General features: G+C 38.4%; 1 protein-coding gene across 4 annotated transcripts in view; it reads right to left on the bottom strand.

Annotated features, from left to right (window-relative positions):
* The window catches only part of slc12a5a (solute carrier family 12 member 5a), a 213,254-nt gene that overhangs the window by 51,225 nt on the left and 146,035 nt on the right, over positions 1-15,994 (bottom strand). For all 4 annotated transcript variants that reach the window (XM_026166925.1, XM_026166926.1, XM_026166927.1 and 1 more), the window contains exons 2-3: positions 7,483-7,583; positions 6,821-6,958 (exon numbers count right to left, since the gene is read on the bottom strand). In XM_026166925.1, the coding sequence (XP_026022710.1) occupies positions 6,821-6,958; positions 7,483-7,583 (239 nt within the window). The remainder of the gene's footprint in view (positions 1-6,820; positions 6,959-7,482; positions 7,584-15,994) is intronic.

Raw genomic sequence — 15,994 nt, 5'->3', positions numbered from 1 at the left:
GAACATTACACTCTAAAAAGCAGAGTACATATGGACAAGTGTTCCTTCTTGGCAAGTGTAGTCGTTTGGAAAATGACATGAATAAAAGAGGTTCATATGTTTGCATTGTGTTTACTGTTGTGCATACAAAAAGCACAATTAAGAAAATACCGCTGGATACGTTATCTTTATTTTTGTTTGCTTGTTTTTGTTTTTTGAGAAACAGAATATAAAAATACTGAAAACTAACTAAATCTATACATTAACAACTAGAAACACTACAAGCTGCATGCCTAAAGACTGATTAGCAACCTCCACCAACCACTTGGGGAATATATATTTTTCCTTTTTGATCTGTGGTTGCTACCCTGTCTCTAGATCTGTGTGATTGAGCCCTAAGTTAGTCACTAATTCAACCCACACGTAAAATAAACACCAAGGATTAAAGTGTTCATGTTCAGATAACTTCCCAGACACATTATTTTTCACGTTATTCTGCAGCAAGAGTATATTAAATGTTATATTTAGATGATTTGGGGATACGGTAAAGAGACTGAAATTCACACCCAAACTAAGCTGTAACATTTTAACATTTACAGAGGAGAAAATGTGGTATTTGATTATTATATATTAAACCAGAACCCAGTATTTTAGCAAAGCTTTATCAAATGTTAATAATCGAATGCCTAAAGTGAGATATTGCCAATATACAAAAAAAAAAAAACAAGCCTTGCCTTCTTGTACAAGTTTTCTCAGTTGCTTTGGAAGATATTGAAAATGATTCTTAACATTTACAAAAACATAAAAGCAGCTTTTCAAATAAGATTTTTTCTCTAAACAATCAGAACTAACAGCTGCATACAATGGATTGTCTGCGAAAGCCTGTAACAAGACAAGTTGTGACAAATTCTTACGCCACTGTTTACAAATACAAAAGTCAAACAGCTTAGTGATGTTAATAAAACTGCATACTCTACTGTGAAATGCTTTCTGATGTAAACAACCTCTTTGATGACAATCTGATGACAAGGCTGCTCTTTTTTCCTGTCTGGCATAGAACAATTTAAACAGTGCAGACTTTCAGATTACTGCATGTGGGGCATCGACTGCAACAGTTCTGCTGGAGAATCACAAATCACCTTTGTAGTTTTACTGGTTTTACTGTAACTGGTTGACATCTTTGTGACACATTAAAAAAATGATATATATCACAGCAGATGCCTGCAGAGGCTTGATGAGATATCACCAGATTCTCCATGTGCTGCGGTGCAAAGGTATCTGTTGCTACTGTAAGCTGGTGGGAATCTGGAACTTGAAAATCAGGTTGTAACACTAACAGTTTACCATTTATAATTAATAAATTAATTAATGTGAATTAACTTTAGTTAATAGATATATATTGCTAAGATCTGCAAAATTACATAATCAATAATTGTTGAGTTTATAATTGATAGTGTCAAACATTTTTATAACATTATGCAACATTATGGTCAAATTGAAAATTATGGTAATTAAATAAGAACACAGACCAAGGTTTGCTCTAGGGCAGGCATAATACACACTGTGACTCACAAGTGACTAGTGTATGAATATATACTGTCATTTTGGTTTCCCAGTCACATCTACACTGGCATCTGATTTTAAAGCACAAACATGCTGAGGGTGAAAATCCTTAGCTTGAGTCTTCAGAAAACAACCATCTTTTACATTCATCTGGTTATGATTTGCCATTTAAAGTTGTAACTAACAGGTGTTTACATTTCAATAATATTCCTGGTTTTCCCCCTTTGTGCTTGTATCCAGAGCTGTAAAACAATATTGAATTGCCTTTTGTATTTCCAAATGAGAAGTCGAACAAAATATGTAGGAAATTCTTGACAAATTATGAAAACCCAATGAACCACTTCACATGGTCAAAATAGCTTTTGATCAAAAGAACACACATAATTGATAATATAGGAATCAGCAGCCTTAACTTAAAACCTGCTTTTATGATGTGACTGGATGATTTGAAGGTGTTGAAATTCAATTCTGATCTGAGAAATGCACCAGAGTGACTGCAAAAAACTGTAAATGGGTAAAGTCAGAGAAGATTAGCTTTGACTGGTTTCCATCTTAACCTTTGTGACCTCCAGCCTGATCCCTCATGTCACACGCCATCCAAATCTCTAATCTTGGTTTTCACACTGAACAAAAAGGCTACCGCTTCTGTCTCTCTCTTCCACAACTCACTCTCATCCTAACTTGGGGGACTGATGATAAAGGAGACAGAGGGAGCGGTAGGTGGAGTGAAGCGAGAAATGGAGAGGGAAGGTGATTTTTTTTGGGAGGGTTGAGTCCGCTGTGTGAGCGATAAAGCGCTACAGGCTGCCTTAATGAAAAGCCTCTCACAGCGATGGGGAGATTGCCTGTGGAATGGGCTACTGATTGGAGGACCAGCAGCTTGGTGTAGCATGGAGACTAATTCAAGTATTGAAGGAGTTCGGATGACGGGGGGAGATTAGTGCTATACCATAGTGATATCTGAGCCAAAGACAGCTGGACAAATATACCTTACATTTCAAACAACTGGGAGGGTTGGGTCAAAGTGGCAATACCTCACTGTCAACTAGTTCAAGAGTGACGGCATGTTAGGCTCGTGTACATGGTTGTTGTCCTTAGCTGCTTCCAACAGGATAAGCGAAACCAGTAAGAGGCATAGTTACATCTGTTTTCAGAAACATTGCCCCATTGATCTTGATAGTAAACAGATCTGTTGGGTGTTTTTCATGAGCAGACAGCAGTCCCAGTGAAAACTGTCCACAATGAGGTCTGTGGCTTATCTCAATACACTCTGAAATTGTGTTTGGAAGTAAAGGCTGCTGTTGATGTCTAAATGTGATTTAAACTGTAAAAAAGCTGAAGGCAGAAGCCTCACATCTCATAACTAAATAAAATACAATTGCCTGCATGGTAGGATAACACTTGAAGAAAACTGTTATATCATAATGTTTTTGCTCATATGGGTTAAATTATGATCATCATGGAATATAAAAACCTGTTTCCAATGTCATTGTGTAACTGTAAACATGAATAAATGCTGATCTTTACTTGATGCCATGCTTACCATGTTCACCACATGAGTTTAGTTAGCATGTTAAAATAGGTTACTAACACTAAACAAAAAGTGCAAGCGGGGCTGCTGGGAATGTTCTGAAGGTTTTTCGGCACTGAATAAATAGAATACTGTACACATTTAAGTTTAATGGAGCTGGATAAAAAGTTAAAATGTAAAAAAGGCAAGAAAACTTTAAAGGGACATAAATGGATGCCACAAATATGATGGTGAAGACACTGAGCTCAAAACGTGAGGAAATGATTTGTTCTCCAACCAGTTGGGGAGTGGTTGCTGGCTATCTCTAGACAAAATTTGAATTCAAAAATAAAAGTTGTGCATTTTGAAACATGTTTGTTGCAGATTAATAATATATCTTTTGCTTCTGTGTTCTCTGTTTCACTACAAGTCGGTGAGCAGCTGGGAAGCGTCTATAGACAAATCAGCATTTTCCATGCAAATGATGCGTGACTGTAGTAATGTGCTAATGAGCCAAAGAATTACAATGAGGTTTTTAGTGTAGCACTGTATACTTCTTTACGACCAATTTCACCCAGCGACTTCCAGTAATCACTCACCAACCAGTCAGGGAATACACATTTTTCACAGGTGACCAGTGGTTGCTAGGGGTCACCGATTGGTAAGACAGTAACTATTTCAATCTGGTGTCAGATTTCTGAACACAAGCATGAATAAAGAAACAGATGTATTACTCTTCTTAGACTTATCCCTGCCGTTGATTTAAACTCTTTTTCCCAGATCTGCTCTATACCTAGATGCTGGAATCATCTGGAGCCACAGCAGGAAAAGTACATACTGAATTGGATATAATAGGTGAACTGGCATCTCATGTCATCATCACTGATCTTTCTCAAGGTTAAAAAGAAAAAAAATACCTGAGTGACAGAGAAACAGGACAGGAAGGAAGACAAGAAGTGGATAGAAGCAAATATATAAGGGTAGGGAGAGATAGGCTGATTGGACACACGAGAAGACAGACAGTGTCAAAGGTCATTGAAAAGCTGTCAAACTGTCACTGCTGTAGCGTCTCACTTTTTAAATGTGTGTTTTATCTCATGTGGGTTAACTCTGAAGTCAGAAACTTTCAAAAGTTGGTGTGAAATATCTTAACACGTGTCACTTTCCATCAGTCTGTTGTCCTAATTTGGCATGAGCTCCTTCACAAATTATCATTTGTCATTGAGTTTCAGCTTTGCTTGTCACTGCATACCTAACACCATAATTTCCCACAGGATTAATAATGCAGCAGTCTGTCCATCAAGTGCTGAGAAAAAGCCAGAAAAGTAAACCACTTCCTGCTGGCATCTCGACACCAACGGCAGAAAATATCATGGGATGATATGGAAGGAACTCATTAGTGAGTGGCATTTAAGCTGCAAACCCATAACATGAACCGGGGATTTATAATATCAACAGAAAATGATTGGCAAGTCCTAAACTGGTGGAGATATTCAGGCTCTCCAGTGACTGTGTTAACAAAACAATTTAAGACTGTGCTGTTGGGGAAACATTATTTGATCTTATGTAAATTGCAGCTCTATATTTGGTAACACTTAATGACCATCCACTGGCAACAGGAACATGGTCCTTTCTGGTTGAACGAGTTTTTCAACCAGGAAGAGCCATAAATAATTCTACTGCTGCAAATGTAAATCCACAGGCAAAAGATTTATCTGTGCACATTGCATCATACTGAGCGGGGAGTTAAGTCAGTGGAAGTTAATTTTAGTAATTTTTTTAAGAAGAAATAATTTTTCATAACCAAAAACCTGGCCCATTTTTTGAAGACAGCTTACACTATCATTTCAACATTAGTTTTTATACTGCAGCCAGTAAGACCATTACTCTGCACTGGAGTACACTGTTATTGCTGTAACATTTAACTAATAAGATGCAGCACACAAATATATCTGAACATTTATGTTCTTTTAAGCATTTTAAATATATTCCTTATAGTCTTTAAAGAACAGATAAACACATCAGGAGTTATAAACATTACTATGCACTAGTCTTGATCTTATAACGCAGTTTTAGTTTTTTACACTCGCACATTCACATTACATCCAGCTTTTTCCAGATAAAGCACTTTTAATGGAGCAGCTCAGTTATAACACAGTCGATTTGAATCCACATTTTACCATTTAGTGTTTGCTTCTGTCGGAGTCACATGTTGACGCAATAATTGCCTTTTGCGGCAAAAAATGCTCAAAATATGCCAGAGAAAATACACAAAAATATAATATAACAATACAACTAAGAATACAAATACACTGATTATGAACTGAAACACTTATAGCAACTTTAAAAGGTGTCTCTGATGAATATATCTTCTTAAATAAAACACAGATAAAATTTTTCTCGTGTTGTGCTCGTGACAACATTTCTATGACCTTTTGCATCACAGAGATAACCTTGTTTTCCCATGCATTTGCACTTACCATACTGTATAGGTTAGCGTGTTGTATAGACCAATCCAGTGACCAATTTGTGTGTTCCACCATTTTTCAGTGCCAGAGACAGCAGCAAGGGTATTTGGATCGACGATAGCAGGGACTGGCCCCTAATTACTGTTTGTATGTAATGCTGACTTTGTGAAAGTGTGGCTAACCTTGGTACATGCTTATATTTCACAATCTAAGGAGCTTGGAAAGAAAAGCGTCTGGACTTGTTTAAGTTGCTTGAAGACGTTTCACCTCTCATCCGAGAAGCTTCTTCAGTTCTAAGGTTAAATGGTGGAGAGTCCCAGATTTAAACCCAGTAGGAGTTTTCCCCCCAAAGAGGGACAAAGGACCCTCTGGTGATCCTCTACCTAATCACATGAGCCAAGGTGTGAAAACGGGTGTGGGTCACAATCAACCAGGGTTTCGGGTGAGCTCATTATGAAACCTGGCCCCACCCTATCATGTGATTTCCTGATGGCCCAGGATGTGAGTGGGCGTTAAGGCGTCTGGGAAGGGATCTCAAAACTGGATTATAGATGGCAGAGAGTTGGTGTCGTAAACCACCGCCTCTGTTCAAAGATGGTTGCTTACAGTGGACATAAATGGCTTCTTTCACTCCTCTTTCAAACCATCTGTCCTCTCTGTCCAAAATGTGAACATTGGCATCCTTAAAAGAGTGACCTTTGTCCTTTAGATGCAGATGAACTGCTGAGTCTTGTCCCGTGGAGGTGGCTCTTCTGTGTTGTGCCATGCGCTTGTGAAGTGGCTGTTTGGTCTCTCCAATGTAGAGGTCTGGGCATTCGTCCCTGCATTGTACAGTCCAGGCGCTTTTCTTTCCAAGCTCCTTAGACGCCGATGACCTGGATGACTGAGAGCCTTCACAGACATATATTTCACAATAATGCTACAATTGGTTGCCTGAGTTGGTTTATTCTGTGACCATTGCTTCCCCTCATTAACATTAGCTAAGCATTGTTAACCTAGCTGATGTAACGGTGCTGCTCTCACAGTGCCTTTCAGGCTGAGTAACTTCTACTTGATAAGCTACGTAGGCAGATGCAAACTAAAGATACAACTAAATATAGTACTCTTATCAACAAATTAACAAATTCTGTTAATATTCTTCATCTACTTCTTCCAAACGCTGATCCTCTAACAGGGGTACATTTGAGCTTTCCATGAAAATTAAATGAATGGTACTCTCTTAGAGTAGTTGACCTTTGGTACTTTATTTGTCTATAAAATCTGTTGTATGTTTCAGTGCATATATTTTTAAGATAAATACCTTAACAGGTTTCTTGCGTGATGACTCAGCCTCATTGTTTTCAGCCTCCTCATGCTCCTTGCTACCTTGAGGCAGGTTAGAATAGTTGGCCAGGCTACTGAGAAGAGATGACACCATGGGGCTGGTGTCCATCTCCTCCTGCAGAAAAACAAGCAGACAGGAAGGTTGCAATCAGCATTTTAGCCAATATTATTAACAATCTCAATCAAACAAGTGAACTCTATAAAATGACCAATCACTTAGTGGCTGTTTCCATAGATCATTGCAGATAAGAAGCCATTTAATCTACTTGCTATCCTCTTTTGTGGATTTCAGCTCATTTGAAACAAAAACAAGTGTGCACACCATAAACCCCCTTTTCCTGTTCAATCTAGAAATCCCACTGAGAAGACATTGTAAATATATCTGTGCAGAGCGGAGGCAAATTGCCTCATTGAGGTTCAATCCTGCACCACTCTGAGATTTTCTTGCTTTAACCTGAGGTTCCCACATGCCCTTCACACAGTAATTACCCTCATTAATCGATGTCAGAGCCCCTATTCAATCACTGAATTGTGAAAACGAGTGTATCCTGCTTCTTACCATCGCATCTGATTGTGTGTGTTAACAAAATCAATGTGTGCATGTGCGTATGTGTGTGTATGCGGAGTATTGCATTATACCTCAAACAGGGCCATGTTCTTGCGGTCATATTGCTGAGTCTTCTCTGTGGCAGCATCACTGCTGTTGATGAAGGGGCTGCTTTCCTTGGGGTTACTGTCTCCTGGAAGAAACAAACACACATCTACTTTTAGAGTGGTCTGAAATAAAGCAGAGGACAAAGAGCATGTTAGGGGAGAGGATAATGCACAAGTCAGACAAAAGATTCCTGATGTCAAAGGAATCCTTTTTGCAACAACTAAAAGTAACAACTTTTAAAAATAGGTAGACTTTTGGAATAAATACTTTTTTATCGTTAAAATAAAGAAAAAACACACAGAATGCTCAAAGCAGAGGACGTCTGATAAGGAAAGCTTGCCATCTCCTTGAAGCAGTCAGAAATGCTGAGCAAGAGAAGCATACCTAATGGACTGTGTATTGACAATATGTGAAGTGCTATGTATTCCATATGGCCATAGGAAGAAGACAACCTGGACGTGTCAACCAGTGTTTTCACCTCACTGAAAAACAACATCACAACTCTGAACGCAAACACAAAAAAATGGTCTACAACCCGGCAGCTTTTCTTACCCTGAACAAAAAAACCCCCTGACTTGTAGAATCAGCCTGATAGTGACAGCTCGCTGAAGGCAACATGACTCTATCGAAAAGCTTCTGTCTACGAGTTCACAGGCCCAGAAATAGGGCCAGAACAAACAAATCCTCGAAACAACGTGTAGTGAGAGGGAAGCATCCAGCTCTTTGCACATTCATTGATTCTCATTATCTGAGATCAAGAAGTTCATTGATTTCTAATTGACATTTGAAAATTCAGTACACCTCAGGCAGTGTTCAATCTATTTTTTCCCCTTTATACCGCGAGCAACTGCCTCCTATAAAACACTTTCTTGACATCTCCCTCAAAGCAGCAGGATTTTATTTTAAGGACCAAAATCTTTTTTTTTAAATTATGTTTATGACAAAACTTTACTGGGTGTAATTTCAACTGACTGTTCATTGTATGATATGGAACTGATAGAAGAAATACTATTTTCTGTGCATACAATTTTAACACCTTGATTGGGTCTTCACAATAGATACAGTGGACACTTTAGTAGCTACACCTTGCTATTATAAGCTTAAGACCCACTTTTACCTTCAGACCTGCCAAAATTCTTAATATTGTTGATTGTACAAGGTGCTGGAAACATTTTTCAGATATTCTGGTCCATACTGACATGATAATATCACTGAGCAGTTGCAGGTTTGTCAGCTGCGCATCCATGGTATGAATCTCCTGTTCGTATCATGGAGATATGAACAGGAGATTTGCAGCATCCCAAAGGTGCTCTTTTCCATTGTGATCTGGTGACTGCAGAGTGCAGTGAACTCATTGTTATGTTAGGGAAACCGGTTTTAGATGGTCTGAGCTTGCTGGAAGCAGCCATCAGAAAATCTGTACAATGTACAATCAGTCTTTTGTTATTTAGGTTTTTTAATCTATTTTTATTCTGTTTTAAGATGCTTCACTATTGATATCGTTTTTTAATTGTGTTATTATTGTTTGCGACTTTTATCTCTGTAAAAGGAGCCATATAATACAGGGGCTATAAAGGGATGGACATGGTCAGCAACCATACAGTGTGCACTGTGGTAACCATCATGAAAAATGACAAAACCAAAGCTGCCAGTCAAACTTCCAGTGGATCAAGACAGAAACAGGACCCTCTTGGTCTGGTGACAAGTAATCTTTACTGCTGCAAAATGGACCAGACATAAGGACTTTATTGCAGTAAGCAGAGTCACACCAATTGACTCTCCAGACTGATGTGCATACACATATAAGTAAATACACACACAGTTACACATATATACAAACTTTCTTCGTGTATACAGGACATTGATCAGGACTAAATAAAGGGATCAATAAAGACGGGACTCACATAAAGATCGGCACAGGCATCAATTAATTCTTATCAGTGTCGCTCGCTACAATGTAGCACTCTTCTTCTAGTATTCAAATGAAATGAAAGTTACTAAAATCCTGTGTGGACCCGTAAATCAATCCAAACATAGCTACTCGACAGAGATGTGTGAAAGACTGATATATTGCAGTCATCAATCAAACCTTTGAATGTCACCAACACTGCAGAGTGACATTTTCTTTCTGAAGGAAACACGCAGCAAAAAAAAAAGGGATAAACCTTCCAGACGGTTACTTGTAATCGTGTTAGCACAGTTAGCACCATCCTACATCTTCATGAAAATTCAAGGTGTCTGTTTACATTATGCATTGATATTTATTGCTCTAACCTTTGTTTTGGCTACGTACTTGAAATGCTTGGTCACCAGAAATTTGCACTTCTCTAGAAAAATAATTGCATTCACAACCATTTTATACATAAAGTACAATGAAGGTCTGAGTGGTGAAGGTAGTGCAGAGTGAGCCATCTTATTCGCGCCTTCCCCTTCGAGCATCTCTTGAGGGAGACAGCAGATTGCGCTCCCTCTGGCTCTCGGTCCTGTCTTGGACTGCGAGACCGAGTTATTTATAGCCAAGATGCCGCAGCCATGTGCCATGACGTTGGGGCACCGCTAACAGCCGGCACACTGTTCTAACAGAGATGGAGCAGTAGACAGGGACACTGAGAAAAGGGGCCATGCATGAAGATTCGGAGCACAAAAAGAGCACAGGGAGGTTAACACAAAGAGATGGAAAGTGAGAGAATAAGAGTACTGATGAGAAGATGAAGAGAGACACAGATAGATGGGGCAAGAGTAAACAGTGACAAAGAGAGAGCGATACAGGCTCAGACAGGACAAAGACGAGGCAGCCAAATCTGAAATGGGAACCCGCAGAGAGAGAAAGGGAGATGCAAAAAGAGGGACGCTCACGTCTGCTGCTGCAAAATGTAAAAGCTTCTGCAGCACTAAAGGTTCAGCTCACTTTGACCTCCAGGTTAAAACATACACTATGGTTAAAAGGAGGCCGGAGCATCTAACAGAGAGTTTTCAGAGCATGTGGATTATTTAGCTGGTTTATTTTCACTTTGTCAGAGCGAATCAGGATGATACAGTGTTGTGCCTCGCTTGAGATAAAACAAAATGAGCCTTCTTGTGCCCAGCAGAGATTAGACAAACATCTACAAACACACATATACACAATACACAGTCTGACTAATACACGGATGAATCTGTCTGTTCGTCGCCCATCTCAACATCAAACTTGCTTGATATGATGCTGGGTAAGTGCAGTATTGAGTTTGACGTTGGGGGACTTCTCTCTGTTACTAGGCAACATCATCAACTGGCAACCTCATAATGATGTCACACTTCAGATAACATATTTTATAAACCTCCTCTGCCTGCGGCATCTACCTTTGCTCATGCTAACGTGCCTGTGACAGCAGGCGCTGCTTTCAAATGCTTCTGTTTTCTATTCAAATTTGATTTAGAGCTAAAACACTTTTGACTCTTACAGTACATTTACTTGCTACTTTTTCCATTTTTTCATCATTAAAAAAGATCTTAAAATTAGAGCCAGAAATTTCGCCACAATCCACTGCACAATATAGACAGTAAATAACTGATGTGATGGCTTTAAATGGTGCTCACACCATATCTGAACTGGAAAGAGATTTTTTGTATTTTGAACCTTCCAGTTTGAACGAGGGCAACAAATGTGAATCAAATGTGAATTTTCTAAATCCAAGGGATATTTTACTAAAACAGATCTTCTCTCTTTCATTTTCCCTTAAACAGCTTTATGTTTGTCTAAATCTCCTCATCCTCCTTGCTGATAGACATGACAAGTGGTTTTTTTTTGTTTTACATTTTTATATTAATGTATCTATTTTTATTGTAGGTAACTGTATGCATACTGTAAAGGCATGTCTTTCTTTTTTATTGACAGAAATCTGTAGTTCCATTTATTCCTGATAATCTGGTTTTAAAAATTAAATGTATATTTTGCTTCATTAAACAGAAACCAAATTAATACAGTGAGTTAAGAAATTACTATGTTTTTATCTGACTTGGAGTAAAACTCATCTAGAGGTACCCAAAATGTATCTTTGCAGGAAAAACCCCAATATGATGATTATAAAAGTTTGGATGCACAATGTAGATTTGTAAATGGGACACTGTCTGTTATGTTAAATTGTAATTTTTCCAGTCTTACATATATGCAGTTTGTGCTTATGCTATTTAGAAAGACAGATTTTGATTTCAAAGAACTAATTCCTATAATCACTGAACCTTCACTGGTATTCATATAAACAATACCAGAAATGAGACAGTTGACATTGGAAAGGGAAGCTATAGCTGCAAATACAGTCTGGTTTATAATGCCGCTCTGAGTCAGTATGATCAAATGCTACTTGTCAGATGAGGAATGAAAGAGCGATGGTGAATCATGAGTCAAACAGCTGCAGCCAGGTGATGGGAGCGTGACTTAGCGTCTCAGCCTGAAAGCCATGTTCCATTTCCTGATGTAAACCACACGACACAATCCTTCCGGTTTCTCAGAACTATAAATTATCATTACACAAACTTACTCCTGTGGATAACGGAAAAATGATGAGGGTAAATCTCAGAAATCAAATTTTAAGAGCTCTTTATTATAGATAATAGTAAGGAAGTGACTCTGACGGGTTAAAGCACATACACACCAAAAAACTCAAACAAAAAAAAGGGGGGAAAACACACACACACACACACACACACACACACACACACACACACACACACAGTTGTACATCTGTGGGCTAATATCCCCATAACAGCTCTTCTAACGTGTCATTTATCTCTACATGGCTCATTTCTCCTCATTGTCTAATACTTAAAACTCCATCATCAAAAGAATGATGGAAACTATTTTTTGGGAAGAATGACAGTTCCCAAAAGAGTTTTGCTCTGACCGCATCCCCAAGCAGCTTATCCTTCCTCAGTCTGATGTGATCTGTTCAACAATGGCTCTCACTATCAAAGTCTTTCCTTATCTGTGGTCAAAATCCAGAGCCTTTTGCTCACAGAGCATGTGATCATACTCTAAATCCTCTGCAAAATAAAAACACTGAACCTTCCTTTATGTACTTTTCTTATAGATTTTTTTCCTCTTATTTTCTTATTTGTTACCATAGCAGACTCGTACCTTATTTACTAATATGACCATCAATGCGATTTACTTTTTAACAGAATTGTTTTATATGTTCGTAGCAATTTCAAAACAACATTATGTAGAGCAAGGCCGCTATCTTCAGGTTGCTGTACATTACATAGCCTCTTCATTAAGTCATTTTGGGCATTGCCAAATTCAGGGACAATAGTTTGACTCAAATTCTGATCATGACAGACTATTGAAGAATTATTGACTTTATAGAAAGCATTTATTGATTTTTTTTTTTAATACAATTTATTTAATTTATCGGAAAATAATTTCAGGTCTTACGGTGTTGGTTGAAATAGCAAGCTCTGGAAAATATTGATGAGCATTTTTTGTTTACTTACATTTTTGATGCTTAATTGAGAACTGATGATTTTCATCATTTGTGGATATGGAGTATTAGACGACTACTTTCATGCCCTAATAGATATTCACAAATTCTTTGTTTTGCCTGATCAATAATCAGTTACAAAAGCAGGCAGGTCAGCAGGTGAGACACTGGAATGAATAGATTATCAAGGTTAATCCAGTCCATTAGAGATCTGTTTACACATTTACCATCGGAGAGACAGAGTTCATCACTTGTATTGCAATATGAGAGCACCATCCCCCTGGTTTATATTCAATAAGGACTCTGTTTTCTATTGTCTGCCAGGATGAGCTACGCACAGAGAAGTCAGGACAATTCTACTGTTTGAGTGTAAATATAACTTGGTGCAAATGAGTGGAAGTCTGGTCCACTGCTCTGATTCGGACAATGCAATTCTCCAACAGATCTTTGAACAGAGCCACAGAGGACTGCTCAGTGAGCGCTATTTGACTTTGCTTTATTGATCCTCCTTGTATGGTGTTGAGGTGGTGACAGTCACAGTTACTACTCCCTCTCTCTCTCACTTAGAGTGCATGTTGTTCTCCCTCTCTCTAACTGCTCTGTGTTAAGCTGCCATACTGCTCTTTCTCTCTGAGGACCAACTTCAGGGGGAAAAGCCAAAGAGCTGGATGTTGATTCTGGAGGAGCTGACTCAACAGAGGCTCTGGGACCACTTGTTGAATTGGTGTGTGCATCTGAATGGGCAAGTGTGTGTATATGTGATAGTGGGGTCTAAGCCAAGCATATGCACTAACTACTGTTGTACAGCAGCAGAAGAGTAGCATCTCAAATTAATCTTAGTCTGGGCTGGACTGCAGCCATTATATGTGAGAATAAGGACACACACTACCCCGGTGCTGTTGAAAAATGAGGCTTTTTACACACATCCAAAAACGTATTCACAGCTACTGCATGTATGAAAGTAAACATAGACCATCTTTTTGGCAGTCAATCTGACTCACAGCAGAATAAACAGTGAGTACATGTGCTTGCACAGACATTTAATTTGCATCCAGAGTGAAACGCTTCATCCAGTGAGGGATTCAAATGGAATTAGTCGGTTGGAAACAACCAATTAAAAAAAAAAAAGAGGAGAAAAAAAGGAAAGATGAGTTGGATTTTCTGGCTGGGTTCCCTGCTATTGTTCCTTGGTGGTTCGCCAAATCCAAGCGGGTCATGAGTTCACTCACTGATTCTCTTGTCTTCTCTGAATGTCACTACAGTAAGGCATTAATTCGTGTCTGGCAGTCAGCGATATGTCTCTCTCTCTCTTGCTTGCTGACAGAGCTGGTGGATACTGGGTGGAGTCAGGTGAAGGATTAAGGTCACTTTAATCTAAATTCCAGTCAAATCAGGATTGACAGTGATTTAACATGTACCCAAACACACCCATGTGCAATTCTGTATGGAAATTACAAGTTTGTCTAAAAATGACCCAAAAAGGCTTAAAGCAGTTTTTAGCATAAAGAAGAGGCACGTTAAACCAAAGCGAATCTATTCATGATTCTGTCAGCCTTGCCTTTTTAACATTTTCTTTACATATTAATATATCCAAATATTTATAATTCATGCAACATGTAAGTGCAAGTTTTGTATTGAGATGAAGTTTTCAATTAATATTTTTGTTGAACCAACTGGTATTTTGGGGATTTTTTGCCTTCATTTACAGTGTAGTAGTGAAGATAGACATAAGAGAAAGAGCAGAGGAAGACACAAAGCAGATGACTGCAGGTCGGTCTCGATCCCGGGTCATTGCACTCCAGTCGCCTGTTTAACTGCTGCGCCAAACTAGTGTTTCTGCTGCTGTGGGCGTTTTTTTACTAGGAGACAGTAAAATGAAGTTTACATACTCAGATTTTGAAATTTTATTATAGTTGTTTATTTTTTGTTTTTATTCCATTATAGCTTTTTTTTTTACTGGGTTTTTTTCCACTTTTCATTACTTTCAGTGTATTAATTCATGCATTTTGCATCTATGTGGCTGTTATTAAAAAAATATTTAATAAATAAAGTTGGTCTGATACACCCATCCATAATTGGACCTAACCATTTAACTCACTTATTAAACTGCTCCTGCCTTTGTTTTATTTAATTTAATTATTTAATTATTTATTTATTTATTTCGTATCCCGCTATGAAAAAATGGGATGATCCCATTTTGCTAAATTTGATCATTTTCATGGAATCACTAATATGGACTACTAATTTTTAACATGATAACAGGATTTAAATTCATATGGATGAAATATGACAAACGATTATAATGCTTAAAACAGTTAAAGACCTTTACACGGGCTGATTGATTAATTTATTTAAATCCCAACAGGCACTTATTTGCAAATACCACGCTTGCCAGGTCATAATGTAATTATTGATTGTCTCCTTTTCCCACTGCAGAGATGGCAGGGAGAATCACCAAGATACCTTTTTTTAAAAAAAAAAACAAAAAACTGCATTTACAAATGCATTAGACATTTTCATGAGTGCAAACATAATGTACATACGAATAAATAGCAGCAGCATATGGGTACATGACCACATTTGCCCACACACACTGTCATAAATAGATATTCTCTCACTCTCCTCCCTCCGATCATGACTCCAGCACCACATCAGAGACACACCAGCCTTGTATAACTGGATCTCATGCTCTGTATTTTCTCTCTGTGTCTCCCACTCTCCCCTCGGTGCCTTTATTCTTCTTTCTTCCTGCTGCTTCGCTCCTCTGTGATGCATTTTATGGTCATATGCATGTAAGGAACACAACTGTGGAAATCTACAGTAAAATTACTCTGTTTCTTCACTGTGCTGCAGGACAGGACCCTGATCAGTATTCAGTCTGGTGCCTCAGCTCTGTATGAATTTTAATGCAGCACTGCCTCACAGGGTACGACTTTGACACAGTCACTTCTTTTCAGCCCCTCAACATCTCCAGTCGAGATCCTCGCTCCTGATTGGCTCCTAAACCGATGGTAGCTGATTGGCTACGAGCGTAGAGAGG

This window comes from Astatotilapia calliptera, chromosome 5 (genome assembly GCF_900246225.1).
Source record: "Astatotilapia calliptera chromosome 5, fAstCal1.2, whole genome shotgun sequence".
Lineage (NCBI taxonomy): Eukaryota > Metazoa > Chordata > Actinopteri > Cichliformes > Cichlidae > Astatotilapia > Astatotilapia calliptera.
This window is presented reverse-complemented; position numbering and strand designations above follow the sequence as displayed.